This window comes from Callospermophilus lateralis, chromosome 18 (genome assembly GCF_048772815.1).
Source record: "Callospermophilus lateralis isolate mCalLat2 chromosome 18, mCalLat2.hap1, whole genome shotgun sequence".
Lineage (NCBI taxonomy): Eukaryota > Metazoa > Chordata > Mammalia > Rodentia > Sciuridae > Callospermophilus > Callospermophilus lateralis.
The window spans coordinates 41913032-41930213 of record NC_135322.1 but is presented as its reverse complement, the minus strand read 5'-3'; the positions used below and the strand labels follow the sequence as shown (position 1 = coordinate 41930213).

Sequence of the window (17182 nt, the reverse complement as noted above, 5' to 3'; positions counted from 1 at the left end):
ACATAGCTAGACTTCCTCAAAAAAATTCTATGAAGCAAATTTAGCCAGGCACTATGGTGCACACCTGTAATCCCAGTGGCTCAGGAGGCTGAGACAAGAGGATCATGTGTTCAAAGCCAGCATCCTCAACTTAGTGGGGCCCTAAGCAACCTCATTGAGACCCTGTCTTTAAATAAAATACAAAAAATGGACTGAGGATGTGGCTCAGTGGTTAAGCACCCCTGGGCTCAATCCCCAATATTAAAAAAAAAAAAAAATTTACACAAAGTAAACCCCCTGATTAGACACTTGTGCAGTGATGTCTAGACATTTATAACAGTACTCTCTCAGACACTACATCCTTCTTCCTCTCAAAATGCGCATAGTTCCATTGTTTGCTCCACATGTAAGAAGATTGTAGATCCTGATACACAACCCAAGACCAGTTCACTCATCTGGACAAATAGGTTCCCTCTTATAATTTAAGTCTCCTTGGAAGGAGAAAACCCCAGGGCCTCATGCATACCACACAAGCACTCTATCACTGTGCTGTACTATCAGTCCTCTCCCTGCCTTTATTTTATATAGCTAGATACACTCTTCAACGTGACCTCTTAGGGCACAGAAGAAGAGAATTTGACAAACCATGTCAGCAACTGCTGACCATGAAGAGGAGGAATGGCACACCTGCAAATTTGTGATCCTTCTGCCTCAGCCTCCACAGTCACTGGGATTACAGGTGTGAGCCACCATGCCAAGCAATCTTTGTGTTATTTCTTACAATTGCTTGTAAATCTACAGTGATCTCAATAGCATTTTCTTTTTGGGGGTAGGGGAGATGAGGACAGGGGATTGAACTCAGGGTGCACAAGCACTGAGCCACATCCAAACCCTATTTTGTATTTTATTTACAGACAGGATCTCACAGTTGCTGAGGCTGGCTTTGAACTCACGATCCTCCTGCCTTAGCCTCCCTCCCTTGCGCTGGGATTAGAGACATGTGCCATCGGGCCCCAGCTCAATAGCATTTTCAATTTAAAAAATAAGACTTGGGTGTCTGAGGCATTTCCAGTGTCTCCTCATCACTGAGGATCTCTGATGCCTAGAAAGGTAAGCGTAGTGGACAGCCAGTCCCCAAAGCATAAACGAGGGAATTCTAATGCCAGAGATGCCGGGCATGGTGGTGCACACCTGTAATCCCAGCGACTCGGAAAGCTGAGGCAGGAGGATTACAAGTTCAAAGCCAGCCTGGGCAATTTAGCGAGTCCTAAGCAACAGTAATACCCTGTCTCAAAATAGAAAATAAAAAAGGGCTGGGGACTTAGCTCCGTGATAAAGCACCACTGGATTCCATCCCCTGCAGGGAAGGAAGGAAGGAAGGAAGGAAGGTGGGGGAGAAGAGAGAGAGAAAAGAAAAAAGAAAGCAAGCAAGCCAGAGATACTGTGGCACACTGCCAAGGACAGAAGCCAGGGCTCTGGACACTCATTCCTTCATTCAACAGATATTTATTGAGAGCCTACATTGCCTCAAAAACTAGTCTAGAATCTAGGCTCTGGGGTCATGGTCATGAACACTCAGGACAGCCCTCTGTTGTACAGAAGACCACAGCTCAAGGAGGTGAAAACTGACCCCGCCCCCCAACTCCTCGGTAAAAGAGACTCCTGGGTCACTGGCCCAGGAACATAGGGACACATGGCAGGAACATAGGGACAGAGACCAGTAAAAATAATGAGTCAAGCAGTTTTAGCTCGCTGGGACTCTGGACTGACAAAGATGCCAAACCTCCTAATGCTCTTCCTGGGAGGGAGAGCGGTGTTCGGCTCGGCCAAGGGCCAAATCTAAAAATAACGGGATAAACACCGGCTGGCGGGCCGCCCGGTGGCAGCCGACCACTGCGGTCAGGTTCAGGGCTCCCGGGTCGGCCAGGATTGACAGCTGCCGAAAACTACAACTCCCAGGGTGTCCTGCGCCCCGCCCAAGCCGGGCGGTCACGTGACCGCACTCACGTGGCTGCCCCGCCGGCTCGGGACCCCGCACCGTAGGTAGGTGCTGAGAGGTAGAGGCGGCGCGGGGTGGGAGCGTCAGGTTCCCGGGTGCCCGAGTGACCCCGCCGCGGCCGAGCTCTGCGGGGTCGGGAGCCGGTCCTCGCCGCGCCCAGCCTTTTGTTGCGCCACCCCTGCGCGCCTTAGCCCGGCGGGACTCCACCTAGTCCTAGGCCGGGATCGAGTCCCCCGATCGCCTCCCCAGTTACCCCCAAGTGTCCGGCCGGTCTCGCCTCAGGCCTGGGACTCGGCCCCCGCCCCTGACTTACCTCCCAGTGCAGCCCAACCCTCGTATTTCAGGGTTCCAACCCCAGGCTGGGCTGAGAACCCCCTGGGAATGGGAGCTGAGGGGCCTACTGCATGTAGACATTAGGCTTCCACCTTGACTCTGCCAGCTACCCACCGTGACCTTAGTTTAGTCGCTTTCCCTCCCTGGGCCCTTTTTCCGCTCTGATCTGGCCCTCTGTTCCACGAGTCTGTGTCAGAGCCTGTCAGGGCCCCCACCCCCTGCTGCTGAAGCCGGCCCAGAAACAGCCCACACTCTTCTCTCTCTTGACTGCAGATTTTGAGTAACATCTTGAGAAAGAAGAACTTGAGACCAGAGAGGGAAGTAAAAAGAATCTGATACCAGCCCTTTGGGGAGAAAAAGCATACTTCTTTCACCAGAATCAAGCAGGTGAGCTGGAACAATGGAACTGAGTAATTGGAGGGAGGGAAGGAGAGATCTTTGACCAATTCAGAGTCTGCAGAGGGTGGAAACTCTCAGCCTTTGAACTGATCTCCCTGAGGATCTCAGGCTGAGGTCCTGTGGTAGGAGAGGCTAGGCAGATGGTTCAGGGTTGGGGCAGGGGTGCCAAAGGAAAACCTACTGTCTGGAGAGTCAGGAAGCTGCACTGAGCTGTGTGACCTTAGACCAATCACTCAGTAGACCTCTGTCTGTGGTGTGAACAGGGACCAGGAGTTGATCTTGGATCTCCCTGGAACTATGCTGGAAGCCTGGGAGCCGCCAAGAACCTGCTGTCGCTAGTCACTGCTTTTTTTTTTTTTTTTTGCTGAGTTGGTGGCTGGAGGGCAGGTTGCATAAGAGGAAGAAGTCCAGTGGCATAGACTGATCTTTCTGAATCTGGTGCCAGCAGAGGGATGTTCCCTCTGGGACTGTGTCCCTTGGTTACATTCTTGATGATAGACATCTGAGAGCAGCTGAACTTTCCTTCTCATGAGGGGACTATTCCCAGTCTGTTTGTTCATCATGAGAAAGAGATATTGGGAAGCATTTCAAGGGGCCTTATTAACCATTCTAGACCACCAGTGGACTGATAGTATCAGAAGGGATGGCCCTACAATGGACAGTGTTCAGGTTGTCATTATGAATCTGATCAGTTCACTTCTTTTTTGGGGGGAGGGGAGGTACCAGGGATTGAACTCAGGGGCACTCAACCAATGAGCCACATCCCCAGCCCTATTTTGTATTTTATTTAGAGACAGGGTCTCACTGAGACTCTAAGCGTCTCGCAGTTTCTGAGTCTCCTTTTGCATTAGTGATCCTCCTGTCTCAGCCTCCCCAGCTGCTGGAATTATAGGTGTGTACTACCATGCCCGACTCAATTCACTTCTTTATGAGTAAGTGGGGTACAGTGTCACACACCTGTAATCTCAAAGATTTGGGAAGATGAGGCAGGAGGATCACAAGTTCAAGGCCAGCCTCAGCAAGTTTGAGGCCAGCCTAAGCAACTTAGTGTGACTCTGTCTCAAAATAAAAAATGGGCTGGGGTTGTGACTCAGTGGCAGAGCGCTTGCCTAGCATGTGTGAGGCCCTGGGTTCAATCCTCAGCACCACATTAAAATAAATAAATAAAGTAAAGGTATTGTGTCCAACTACAACTAAAAAATACATATTTAAAATAAATAAATAAAAAGGTCTGGAGATGTAGCTCAATGGTAAAGTGCTCCCAAGTTCATTCCCTAGCACAGGGCCAGGACTGGGTGGTGGGAGGGGGTAAAAACAAGATAGTAGAGAATAAAATGTAGTTTTGTGTTAATACCCTGGGATCAGGATTCAGCAAGGATAGGAAAAGGAGCTTTTAGCAGATTTTGCAGCCTGGGAGGTAATAAGCCAGAAGCAGCCTTTGGGACAGAATGCTCCTGACTCCTCACTAAGCACTCAGCCCTACCCTTTCTTGCCTTTTTTTTTTTTTTTTTTTTTTGGACAGGCCTAGTTGTTAGGGATTGAACCCAGGGTGCCTCATGCATGCTAAGCACACATTCTCTCACTGAGCTCCATTTCCCAGCCCAGCCTTTGGCCTTGATCTTGCTTTTCCTCCCAGTAGTTATCCCAGTGCCTGTGTACCTCATGCTACCTGACCAATGGCACCAGGCCAGTGTTTGATGAGTATTCTCTCTGCTTGCTTAGGATTGAGAATCATAGGCATGGTATAGGATGACAAAATGGGAAGGGATATTTCCAAACATAACAGAAGCAATGATTTGAGGTACAGAGATTATTAATGGAGATTGAGCCCCAGAATGCCCTAAACATGCACTCTGCCACTGAGATGCACCCTCAGCCTGGTGACTATTTATTGAGGACTAAGCCCTTACTATTATTAATAGACTCCATAGATGGAAAGACTCAGAGGTGAGGCAAATGCAAATGGACAGAAGCTCCAGGGCCAAACAGGCCTAGTTTTGAATCCCGGCTCCTCCACTGACTGCTATGTGACCCAGGGTAGAGTGCTTCATACCTTTGGGATTTGGTTTCCTCTTGGTAAAATAGTGATAGTCATGTCTAATCTACTTTTTAGGGCCACATTGACAATTGAATGAGATAATGCATCCCCTAGCCACAGTGGTAATGATCAACAGTGCAATGAAGACCACACATTGAGTCCCCCCAGTTTTGCGGTGTAGCTGAGAAGAGCATCCCAGGGCTGTGTAATGGCAGCACAAGAGAATGCCCGAGTGGTGCTGGGCCCTTGGGTGGCTCCAAGGAAGGCTCAGTGAGTTCTGAAGAAAAGGGGAAGACATAAGCCAGGGTGGCTGGCCAAGAGGGGCTGGGAGCATTCCAAGCATAGGATTAGTAATTATTTTCCTGGGGACACAAATGTGACAGATGTGGGGGTCTTGTCTTGTGGCAGAAATTGAAGATGGCCTGAATTTTGAAGGGCCTTGAAAGCCACACAGAATTTAGGCTGTGGGCCGCAGCGAGGCTTGCTGGGCTATAGTGCATTGAAATACCCACGGTCCATGGTGAGAGCACCAGGATGCTGCAGTCTAGAAACAGGCTGGGAAGACAGACAGGTCTGGATTCAGATCCTGCACCACAGATTCCTAGTGTATGATCCTGGGTCAGTGATTTGATCTCTCCAAACTTTTTGACCATGAGGTTGTCACGGGATTGAATGAGATAAGATAACATCCATGACACACCTCCCCCATGGTGTGTCATGGGGGCCCCTCTCCCATGCTGACATGTTAGTACTCCTGTCTTTTATGTTTAGGACTTATTTATTCTACTGCTCTATAAGGCTCTATAAGGCTGAAACAAGCAAGATTTGTACCTGATATTTCTTTCTTTTAATACTAAGGATTTAACCAAAGGATTTATAAAGCACCAAGCTACATCCCCATCCTTTTTTATTTTTATTTTGAGACAAGATCTCCTTGAGTTGCTTAGGGTCTTGCTGCATTGCTGAGGCTGGCCTTGAACTTGCAATTCTCCTGTCTCAGCCTCACAAGTTGCTGGGATTACAAGCATGTGCCTCCACACCTGGCTTGCATCTGACATTTCTGTGTCTGCCATCCCACACTGTGGAACCCATTGTGATGTTCTGAGCGGAAGTGCTCCTCAGTTTGAATCCCTGACATGTTATTTCACCTCTCAGCCTCCCCATCTCAGGATAACAGCAGTACCTGTCTTTGTCCCATCTAGGTTGACAAGAGTCCTTATAAGTTAACAGCTCTGAACAGACATTCCTTCAGCTACCACAGGATGTGGCTGTGAGGCAGAACTTTCCAGAGCCCTTGCAGGAAGAAAGAAGGCTCTGGGCCATGGCCCAGGTCAGCATCAACAGTGACTACAGCGAGTGGGGCTCAAGCACAGATGCTGGGGAGCGGGCCCGTCTGCTGCAGAGTCCCTGTGTGGACACGGCCCCCAAGAGTGAGGGCGAGGCTTCCCCAGAAGGTCTGGACAGAGGAACCACTTCCACACTTGGAGCCATCTTCATCGTTGTCAATGCCTGCCTGGGCGCAGGGCTGCTTAACTTCCCGGCAGCCTTCAGCACCGCCGGGGGCGTGGCAGCCGGGGTCACGTTGCAGATGGTGAGTGTGATACTGGCCAGAGGCTCAGCACAGGTGGGCCCTTTGGATCAGAGACAGTCAGCAGGAGACAATCTGCCCTTCTTCCTTCCCTTACACATGACAGATACTACCCATCTATTCTAGTACCCTTCACTCAGCCCAAATGAGATAGCAGAAACCTTCCTGACTATCAGATTTGGACATCACCATATTTAATTTTTTAGGCATTTCTGTGATTTTCTGGTTATGTTAAAAGAAAGGGGGTGGGGGCTGGGGTCGTAGCTCAGTGGTAGAGCATTTGCATAGCATGTGTGAGGCACTGGGTTCAGTCCTCAGCACCACATTAAAAAAATAAATAAATAAAAGGTATTGTGTTCATCTACAACTAAAAAATAATAATAAATAAATAAGTAATGATGCCAGTAGCTGGGCTCAGGAGGTTCAAAACCTTGAGGTCAGCCTGGGCAACTTAGCAAGACCCTGTCTCAAAATAAAATGTGCTAGCTGGGTGTGGTGGTCCATGCCTGTAATCCCAGTAACTCATGAGGCTGAGACAAGAGAATCACAAATTTGACACCAGCCTCAGCAACTTAATGAGACCTGTCTCAAAATTAAAAGGGCTGGGGATATGGCTCAGTAGTTAAGCACCACTGGGCTCAATCCCCAGGACCAAAAGAAGAAAAGAAAAAACAAAGAACGGGGTTACATGAAGCTGTAGCTCAGTGGTAGGGTGCTTACCTAGCATGCACAGGGCTCTAGCTTCAATCCTAGCACCACAAAAATAATATAAAATAGGACTCTTATCTTTCAGTACTACTGAAATATTTACTGACAAAATGACACATATTGGCTTCAAAGTAATCCCGAGTAGGAAGGGAAATAAAATGTAACAAGATTGTGAATTGGTTATTTTTGACGCTAAGTAATGGGCACATAGGGAACTTTACTGTTATTTTATTCTGTCTGGTCTGTCTACTTTTGTATGTTTGAAAGTTGTCACAAAACTTTGTTTAAAAAAAAAAAAAGTCTCCCCTTGGCAACCTCTAGCAATCCATTAAAATTGCCATGCAACCCGAGATCCATTCGCCGAAGCCACTTTGGGCATTGGCCCCTTAAGTGCTCAGGATGCCCTTGGCTGCCAGCTCTTCCCACACCGTCTCGCTCTGCCCCTGCCTTAGGGTATGCTGGTTTTCATCATCAGTGGCCTCGTCATCCTGGCCTACTGCTCCCAGGCCAGCAATGAGAGGACCTACCAGGAGGTGGTGTGGGCCGTGTGCGGCAAGCTGACGGGAGTGCTGTGCGAGGTGGCCATCGCCATCTACACGTTTGGCACCTGCATCGCCTTCCTCATCATCATCGGGGACCAGCAGGACAAGAGTGAGGTTCTCCCTGAAGCAACTACCTTGTCTCTCCCCCTCAATCCTGGGGGTGCTGGGGTGGAGGGAAAAGGTATTGAACATTCATCTAAGAATCCTGCCCGGCTGCTGGGTTCATCAGAGGGAGGTCCTGGGGCCCAACAGAGCAGGAGGGCTTCACCCTGTGGTGGCCTGGCATGACATTTCCTCTTTCCTCCGTGTGCAGTTATAGCTGTGATGGCAAAGGACCCCGAGGAGGCCAGCGGTGGCCCCTGGTACACAGACCGAAAGTTCACCATCAGCCTCACCGCCTTCCTCTTCATCCTGCCCCTCTCCATCCCCAGGGAGATTGGCTTCCAGAAATATGCCAGGTTTGGAGCCCCACCCCAGCCTGGGCAGGACAGAAGCTCTGCTCGTGGGCGGTTGGAGACCCTCTGTCTACTGGGCAGCTCCTTCCCTCCGTGACAACTCACCTTCTCAGGGAGCAGACGTGGGCCAGGCAGAGTAGACCAAGCTTTGCAGGGTTTCAGACCCAGGACCTTCTTTTTCTGTCACCACCAAAGGAGACAGTGGCCCTTTGCTTGGATGCAAGATGCAGTTCTAAATGTCCTTATTAAAGACTGGTGACAGCCGGGAGTGTGAGGGCAGCCTGCGGACCTGGCCTTGGCTCTCTCTTGGGGGGTAGAATTTGAGTCATTCGCGGTTGTGGGCCTGGCAGCATCTTCCGTGTGGCTCAGTGTGAAGGGAGGAGACTGGCTGCCCTGCTCGGTACCTGGCAAGCTGTGGGGTCAAGGCCTTTTCCAGGTGTAAAGGGAAGGGGCACACTTGGCTCTCCCCATGATCCCCTCACTGTCAATGTTCCAGTAATTGAACTCTCACCCTTGACCTTTGGTATCTCCTAATTCTCAAGGCCAGACCCAGAGCATGGCCTGCTGGTAGCCCTTGCCAAGTCTGACCTGCTCAGATTGGAGTTTCAGGAGCACTTGGAGCTCTGTTCTCCACCTCCACCATGATCTCTGTGCCTTAGGGCCAAATGAGTGCATATCCCAGTGGCCAGAAATGCTGATCAGGTCACTGTTGGCCATCCAGCTCCCTCCTAGCTGTGGCAGGTCTCCCTGGGACTCATTTCTCAGGCATTTCCTGAGTCTTTGCTTGGCATAGTCCCCCAGTGTTCAGGAGATGCTTGTGGGCCCTAGAGCTGAGGGTGGACCATCCCTACCCACCCAGGAATGGAATCAGACTAAGGGCAGCTGAGGCTCTGAGGAAGAAGAAATCAATCTCTCCTTCCTGGCAGCTTCCTGAGCGTCGTGGGCACCTGGTACGTCACTGCCATCATTATCATCAAATACATCTGGCCAGATAAAGAGATGACCCCAGGAGACATCCTGACCAGGTGGGTAAGGGTCCCTGGGGAAACACGAGAATAGAAGCTGCCGCCTGGGACCCAGGAGGTATTCAGAAGCCACACGGGTGCTCCTTAGCTCATCAGGGATACTTCATCTGTCACTAGGAAGGAGCGAGAGGACCTGGTCTCTTTTTGCTGGAGGGAAGAAGGAGAGCTAGAGGCAGGAGGAGACTCTGCCATGAACATCCAACAGATGAGCTGGCACTAGACCAGGCCTCAGCTTGTGGAAACTGCCAGGTGGAAAGGCACATTTTTCCATCTGTGTTTATCATCTGTATGAGGATGAAGCTGCTTTGTCATTTTTTTCCCCCCAAATTCCCCTTTTAAAGGGGGAAAAAATACATAAATAGAACAAACCAGAAAAACAAAGCCCCAATTCAGGAGCCAGGCATTCTGGCTTTTGGTCCAGGAAGGCCTTTCAGAGCCTCAGTCTGTTGGGCTGGGAAAGAAGATGTCTGTTCTTACGTATGGAGGATGCTGTCGGCCAGAGGGCAGGGTGAGCGAAGGAGGGTTGTGCTTGGGCATGGTCGACGGCTCTGAGAGGTTCACGAGCAGCTGCACTCTGTGTTTGTCCACAGGCCGGCTTCCTGGATGGCCGTGTTCAATGCCATGCCCACCATCTGCTTTGGATTTCAGGTGCCAGCTACAAGGTCCCTACTGTCCCCTTAATTCATTCACCACCGGGGCTGTAACCCATGTTACAAACAGAATGGGGGGAATCCTGGGAGGAAGGATAAAGTGGGTGCCCCAGGACTTGTCCTTTGTCCCTGGGGCCTTTGTCCCCAAGGTACATTCCTCTGGAAACTGGGGATGTGGTCATTTCCCCACCGTGACCATGCCCTTCACCCGGACAGTGCCACGTGAGCAGTGTGCCCGTCTTCAACAGCATGCGGCAACCCGAGGTGAAGACTTGGGGTGGGGTTGTGACAGCAGCCATGGTCATAGCCCTGGCTGTCTACATGGGCACAGGTAAGTACACCCCTCCAAGGACCAGGCTTTGAGTGCTCCACTCCCCCTCGTGTCGCCACGTCCTCTGGCCCAGCTTTCCTGAGGACAGCCTGCATTTCCAGTGCAGCAAGCACCCTGTAGAGATTGGCTTGCACTTGGGCTGCCCAGGGGCCACGCACTGTCAAGATGAGAGGGGCATGTCCATGCATCCATTCATCAGTTCCAAGTCAGAGCCCAATAAGTGTCAGGAGCTGTTCTCAGCATGGGGACGCGTGGAGAAAGGAAGATCTAGTCCTGCCCCTGCGAGGTGGATAGTGTCATTGGAGAGACAGTTATGAGCGAGTGAATAAGGAATCAGAAGTAGCAAGTGCCATTGTGACAGTGAAACCAGGAAGGAGTGAATGGGACCATGTGGGTGTAGCTTTCACAGAAGGCTTCTCTCTAGGAGGTGGCATTTGGGGGGATCCAAGTGACAAGAAAGTCAGAACATGAAAAGTCAAAGAGGAGTTTCCAGACCGAGGTGCTGCAGAATGCCAGGTCTCTGAGGCAGGGATAGAATGGGGCTGTGTGTAGCTGGGATCCAAGAAGTGGGGCAGGTGGCAGGAAATGGGGTGGGGGCTGGTGCTCTGGGGAGGCAGAGAGGAAGCATTTCATGGGGGGGGGGGGGCACTGCTGAGAGGCGGAGGCTCTGGCTGCTGGGTGGGTGGTTTGTATGAGGATTAGGACTGAGAGCCCTAGAGGAAGAACCCTGCCACCCTCCCTTGGAGGGGAGGGCACACACAGCTGCTGGGCCAGAACTGTTCCAGCCTCTGAAGTCACAGCCAACAGGCAAACTGGCCAAGTCCCTTGTTCTCTTGGGACTCATGTTCTGCGTGGGGAGACAGACAATACACCAATTAAAAAGACAATTCAGAGGGAGCCAGGATGGGGTGCACATGCCTGTAATCCCAGCAACTTGGGAGGCTGAGGCAGGAGGATCACAAGTTTTAGGCCAGCATAGACAACTTCTCAATAAATAATAAGGGAGCCAGACACAGTGTCACACACCTATAATCCCAGCAGCTCAGGAGGCTGAGGCAGGAGGATCGTGAGTTCAAAGCCAGCCTCAGTAACAATGAGACCCTAGGCAATTTAGCAAGCCTCTGACTCTAAATAAAAATATTAAAAAGGGCTGGGGATGTGGCTTAGTGGTAAAGCATGCCTGAGTTTAATCACCCATGGCCCCCCAACACCCCCCAAAAAAGATAATTCAAAGAGTTGCGTGATGTGAAGAAATAGAACTGGGTGACAGCCAAGTGCCTGGGGTGGGAATGATTGTGGGTACGCAGGGCAGCATTCCTTCAGCAGGGGACATCTGAACTGAGACCTGAGTGATGAGATGGCAGCGTGAAGACTGAACAGTTAGTGCAGAAGTCTGAGTCAGGAATGTGCTGGGCAAGTTCAGAGAAGGGGCATGTGGGGGGCTGGCAGGCTTCCAGCAGAGGATCTGCAAAGGCAGGAGGAGACCTCTGCTCCCAGCTCAACGCCCCCGGGACCCAGGCTAAGCCTCCAGAGCTGCTCCAGCTGCATTTATCAGGAGAGGACAGTCCACCCCGCTACCCTCGCAGGATGGCCCCAACCTAGCCCCCTGTCCCTGCATTACAGGCATCTGTGGCTTCCTGACCTTTGGAGCTGCTGTGGACCCCGATGTGCTCCTGTCCTACCCGTCCGAGGACATGGCTGTGGCTGTTGCCCGAGCCTTCATCATCCTGAGCGTGCTCACCTCCTACCCCATCCTGCACTTCTGTGGGCGGTGAGCCCCCTCCCCACGCCACCCAGACCCCCTGGAAGCCCATGGGCTTGTGTGGAACCTGTTCTGTGGAAGGAGAAACTGAAGCCCCTAGAAAAGAATCCATATCTAGGATAGTCCCCATTCCAAGCTGGGGCTCAGGAGTAGGTTTTGTCCCAGGATTACCAGAACATTCTGAGTCCTCCAGGAACCACTAACCCTCATCTTTCATGAGCTTTTAATTATTTTTTTAAATTATTCTTTGTAGTTGTAGATGGACAGCGTGCCATTATTTTATTATTTATTTCTATGCAGTACTGAGGATCAGACCCAGTGCCTCACACTTGCTAGGTAGATGCTCTGCCACTGAGCTATAGCCCCAGCCCCCGAAGTGTTCCCTTTAAAGAAAATAATAGTGTCAGTCTCCATGTGATGAAGCAAAGCACTAAGTCCTTCACAGTCACCCTCTCATCCAGCCCCAGGGTGCCCAGGACAGTGTGGGTAAGCCCAGAGATTAGGGCCTTACCCACAATCTTCCCAGTTTATGGTTTGGCTCCTGTGAGCCAGAGGTGGGGGGTTTTGAGCAGAGGTGCCCCTGAACCCCTCCTCCTGTGGACAGGGCGGTGGTCGAGGGCTTGTGGCTGCGCTACCAGGGGATGCCAGTGGAGGAGGACGTGGGGCGGGAGCAGCGGCGGCGAGTGCTGCAGACGCTGGTGTGGTTCCTGCTCACCCTGCTGCTGGCGCTCTTCATCCCTGACATCGGCAAGGTCATCTCGGTCATCGGGGGCCTGGCCGCCTGCTTCATCTTCGTCTTCCCAGGTGCGCACCCCTGGCATCCCTGTCTGATGGCCCTGTAGTACCGACTCCAAGGACCCGCTGGCCTCAGCGCCCCATGGGCTCCAAACCTGCCGGGGGGGGGTCACCCCCAGCTCTTGCACTCTCCCTTGTATTGATGAGAAAATGTGAAGTTCAGAGAGAATACAAACCTTCCCAGAGAGGTTAATGATCTCAACGAATAAGTAACAAGTCTTTTCCAACCCAAGTCAGTGGTGCCAGAGCCTGTACTTCTATGTGTTCTTCCCTATTAGAATCTGGCTGGTTCTGCTCAATACAGCCCGGAGGTCAAAGAGGCATGGTGTTGGCACCTGGATGTATAGGTAGACACGGGTCTTTTGCAGATCCCTGGGAAACAGCCCCACCTGTTTCTGTGCAGGCAATCTCCTTGAAAGCCCTTCCCACTGCACACACAGCAAGGGAGCTGCTGCTCTCTGCGTAGGTGTGCACTTGCTTCTTGGCCTGTCCTTAGAAAGCAGAGGCCAGGCTCCAGCCGGGTGTTAAGTCAGGGGCCAGAGGCAGAATTTCTGGGAGAGTAAACATGACTTTCTCTGCCACTCTCTTGGTAAGAGGGGTCTGGGATGAGGGTAGAGCCTCTGCTTCCTACAAACTCAGAGCCCACCTCTTCTCCTCCAGGTCTGTGCCTCATTCAAGCCAAACTCTCTGAGATGGAGGAGGTCAAACCAGCCAGGTAAAGCAGGGCCAGCTTGGGTCCTCTGGGAGGTGGGGTATGGGAGGCAGTAGGTGGGAGTCAGTAGAAGACAATAAGGAGTCTTTTGCATGTTTTTAAAATAATGGACTTTTAAAGCTGGGCATGGAGGTGCACACCTGTAATCCCAGCTACTCAGGAAGCTGAGTCAAGAGGATTGCAAGTTCAGTGCCAGCCTGGGCAGCTTATCAAGATCTTGTCTCAAAATAAAAGTTTTAAAAAGGGCTAGAGAATAACTCAGAGGACTTAGAAGTGGTGCATTTGTCTAGCATGTGTGAAGCCCTGGGTTCAGTCCCCAGCACTACGAAGAAAGAAGGAAGGAAGGTAATTATAGAAAACTTTAAAAATACACACAGGTCTAAAGGGAAATGAAAATCACCCTTATTCTCAGTACCAAGTAATAACCCTGTTCTGGTTTTGATACATCTATTTGCAGATGTCTGCATCCCCAGTCCTTTAATTTTTGAGACAGGGTCTCGCTAAGTTGCTTATAGTCCCACTAGGTTGCTGAGGCTGGTTTTGAACTTGCTATTCCCCTGCATTAGCCTCCCAAGTCCCTGAGATTACAGGCATGTGCCATTGCACCCAGCTTGATTCTTTTTTAATGAAATGGATCACATCTTATGTAGCTGGCTTTTTTCTGAACATCTTCCCATCAGGAGGCCTGTGCACTAATCCTGGTCCTGCCCTTAGCATCCTGTGACCAGTCAGTTCATCCATAGGTATTGGTCTCCTTACCTGTGGACTAAAGATAATACACCTGGCTGAACACACATGCCTTTTTATGGAAAAGTCCTTGACAAGTCAGAAGTGGAATAAGTAATAATGGTACCTAACTTCCATATATATGTAAGTCAGAAGAGACGTGAACAGGATGACTGATCGATTCCTTTTCATCCTCTGTTCTTCAGCTGGTGGGCATTGGTCAGTTATGGAGTCCTCTTGGTCACCCTGGGAGCCTTCATCTTTGGCCAGACCACAGCCAATGCCATCTATGTGGATCTCTTGGCATAACCACTGCCTCCCAGGAAGCACATGGCCTTGACTATTGGACCCAGGAATTCTCTCTTAGAGCTATGGGGCCACCCAAGTCCAACATCATTCCAGCTGGTGGGATGACACCAGACATCCTTTTCCAGGAATACTTCTGGGGCAGAATCAGGCCCCACACCTGTGGACAGTTCAAGTTTAGCTCCCTTCCTGCTCCCCAGCCATGGCTGCGCTATGGGTGGTGGCAAGTCTGTGTCACAAAGGAACTTCTTTCTCCTAACTCTCAACTTCATGCCTGGAACCCCCACGGGTAGAGGATCAGCAGGTACTAGAAGAACCAGTCTGATTTCCCTCTGGAGAAAGACCACATTTGAAGGGCCAGTGTCCTCCACAGAGTAGCCTGTCCTGAGTGGGGGTTGGGCATATACCCTCAGGCTCAGTGCTTGCTCCAGCCCATCAGCAGCCGTGGCCAGTATTGGCTTCTTCTAGGATCTGGCAATTTCCAAAGGTAGAGCTGGAGTCTTACAAACCGGAAGAAATAGGTAGATGCTGGCCTTGTCCATTCCCTCTTGGACCCCTGGTCAGCCTGATGGTCTCTTTCCCATGGCTAATTGGCATTTCCCAAATCTTTAGGGACTGACTTTCTCCAAACCTGATGGTCCAGGTTGAGCACCCTCTCTTCCTCCATCCCCAGGTCTCACCAACTCTAATGTTTACAAATGGCGCCAGCCTGGTTCTGAAGCCAGGGGCCGCCCATGCCACGGTGCTGTGAGTACTCCTCCATTAGCTTTCCCCACGGGCAGAGGGTGGGGTCTGCTGCTGCTTTTGGATTTCAGGTGGGCCACTCTTTTCAGAAACTCAAGGTGGGTGAAGGAGAAGGCTGGGAGCCTTTCAGACCCTCCATGCAGGCTGGGCTGGCCAAGATCCAGGTGAACCTCTGACCTCTTTTTCAGGGATTGCTCCTCTCCTCGCCACTGTTCTGCCCCCTCCCCAAGCCAGCCCTAGTCTGATGTCCCAGAGAGGACAGTGGGGTTGACATTGGTAGGCCTGGTAGTTTCCCTTGCCAGGTGATCTTGGATCACTTTCCTTTTTTGTAGCTCCATCTCTGATTTATGAACGTGTTTTGTTTTGTTCTGTCATGGGACATGGGTGCCAAGCCCTCTCTCAGTTTCCTTAGCTCCATACATCCTTCACACTTGCCCTCAGCAGCCTGTCAATCACATCAAGGTCACACCTTCATTGTCGCTCCTTCCATATTCCCATTTTGACCTCCTTGGCCCCTCACCCGCCCTTGTTCACTGTGGCAACTCCCAGGTACAGAATCAGGCTTCCTCCTCCAGGAATCCCCATATTTCCTTGATCCCTCCTGCCTAAAATCTCTGAACTGGGAGTGAGAGGGGCCCCCACCCAGTAGCTGCCACTCTGGGCAGTCCCACCTAAGCTGCGCAGGCCGGCTGGAGGCTGGTGAGGCTTTGTCCAACCTGAAGACTGGATAAGCTGCCTTTCCATGCATCTGCTCTTGAGGCCCATGTCCCTGTCCCCCGGGACCTGCCCCTTCTGCTGCTTGCTCTCGGGCTCCCGCCTAGTGGCAAGCCCCATCAAGGCTAGGAGGCCAGCCTGCTGGCAGCGCTGGGGTGCCTCCCAGTGCTGCATTTTAGGGTTGGGGGAATAATGTGGGGCCGCTGCACAGACATGGGCCAGCCAGGAAGCAGAGCTGGATCTGGCCCCTGGACCTAACCTCAGGAGCCTTCCCCGTCAGGGCCTCCCAACCTTTGTTTTGTACTTTGGACACTCTCAAGAGGGAGGATGGTGAATAAAGGGAACCTGTGCTGCTGAGCTGCATCTCCTGTGTCTGGTGCCAGGGCTCAGAGTCTGGGCCATGGGGGGAAGGAGAAGGGGCTGGGGTGAGAGGTGTGGATGGCACTTCTCCATCTGTGACCCCTGTCCCAGGAGTGGCAGCACCTCCGTGCTCTGTCTGCCCAGCTGGAACCTGAGTGACTTGGATGCCTCCCTTTTCTTCCAAGATAACTTAAAGAAAGTCTTATTTGAAGTTTCACCTGCAGTCACTTGGCCCTGTTGCTTTGGGCCGTGGTGCCCCGGTACTTGACAGGAGCACACAGCAGAGGAGGCCTGTTCATTTCATGGCTGCTGGAAAACCAGCAGGGACCTGGGTCTCAATATCCCCTTAATGGGCACACCCACAATTATTTCTCCAGCTAGGCCCCACCTCTTAAAGCATACCACCTTTTTAGATCCATAGGCTGAGGACCAGAACATGATCCTTTGGAGGACATTCTAGAGCCAAACTAATAGGCTTTAAAATTTGGGGGATACAGAAAATCTTCCTGCAGGAGGTAATGTTTGAGTCGGCCCTGAATGATAACTAGCAGTTAACTAAGTGGGGAGAGGTGGGGAGACCTCTCCAAGCAGTGGGAACTGCATGTGCAAAGACCCTGAGGTAGGAAGAACATGGCTTGAACTGAGAAGTGGACATTGTAGAGGAGCATTGCCTGGATGTGGGAGCACAGTAGAGATGAGACTTCTGGGCCTGCCTTCTGTGTCTTCTCCTTTGAGTCAAATCTAGCCATCACCCCCCATCACACTCTCCCTCTCTGTTCCAGTCATATTCAAATGAGGGTAAGGGAAGGGACTCACCCTTCAACTAGGAAAACACATTGGAGGAATTAAAGGGGGTAGAACAGCTTTGGGCCATATTCACCCTTGACTAGGGGGCCAAGAGCTAGAAGTTGGGTTTCACTTTTTCCTCGTGAACAGGGGGAAGGAAAGGTTACTTCTATGCCAAGGGCAAACTCCAGTGCCAACAGCCAGATTCATCCATTCATATTTGCACATTG

General features: G+C 51.3%; 1 protein-coding gene across 5 annotated transcripts; it reads left to right on the top strand.

The window, feature by feature from the left end:
* The first annotated feature begins 1961 nt into the window (after positions 1-1961).
* Positions 1962-16108, top strand: Slc38a7 (solute carrier family 38 member 7). Of its 5 annotated transcripts, XR_013089147.2 has the most exons (13): positions 1962-2022; positions 2585-2698; positions 5951-6339; positions 7497-7695; positions 7900-8044; positions 8968-9066; positions 9657-9714; positions 9933-10047; positions 11671-11818; positions 12414-12613; positions 13265-13319; positions 14249-14652; positions 15022-16108. XR_013089147.2 is itself a non-coding variant. In XM_076837962.2 (12 exons), exons 3-12 carry the CDS (start codon positions 6070-6072, stop codon positions 15035-15037), a joined length of 1305 nt encoding a protein of 434 aa, XP_076694077.1. In that variant the 5' UTR covers positions 1962-2022; positions 2585-2698; positions 5951-6069; the 3' UTR covers positions 15038-16108. The 5 variants fall into 5 exon arrangements, 4 of the variants coding, with proteins under 4 accessions (XP_076694077.1, XP_076694075.1, XP_076694076.1 ...); XM_076837962.2 differs by lacking the exon at positions 14249-14652; XM_076837960.2 differs by having other exon boundaries at positions 14249-16108.
* Positions 16109-17182: the final 1074 nt, after the last annotated feature.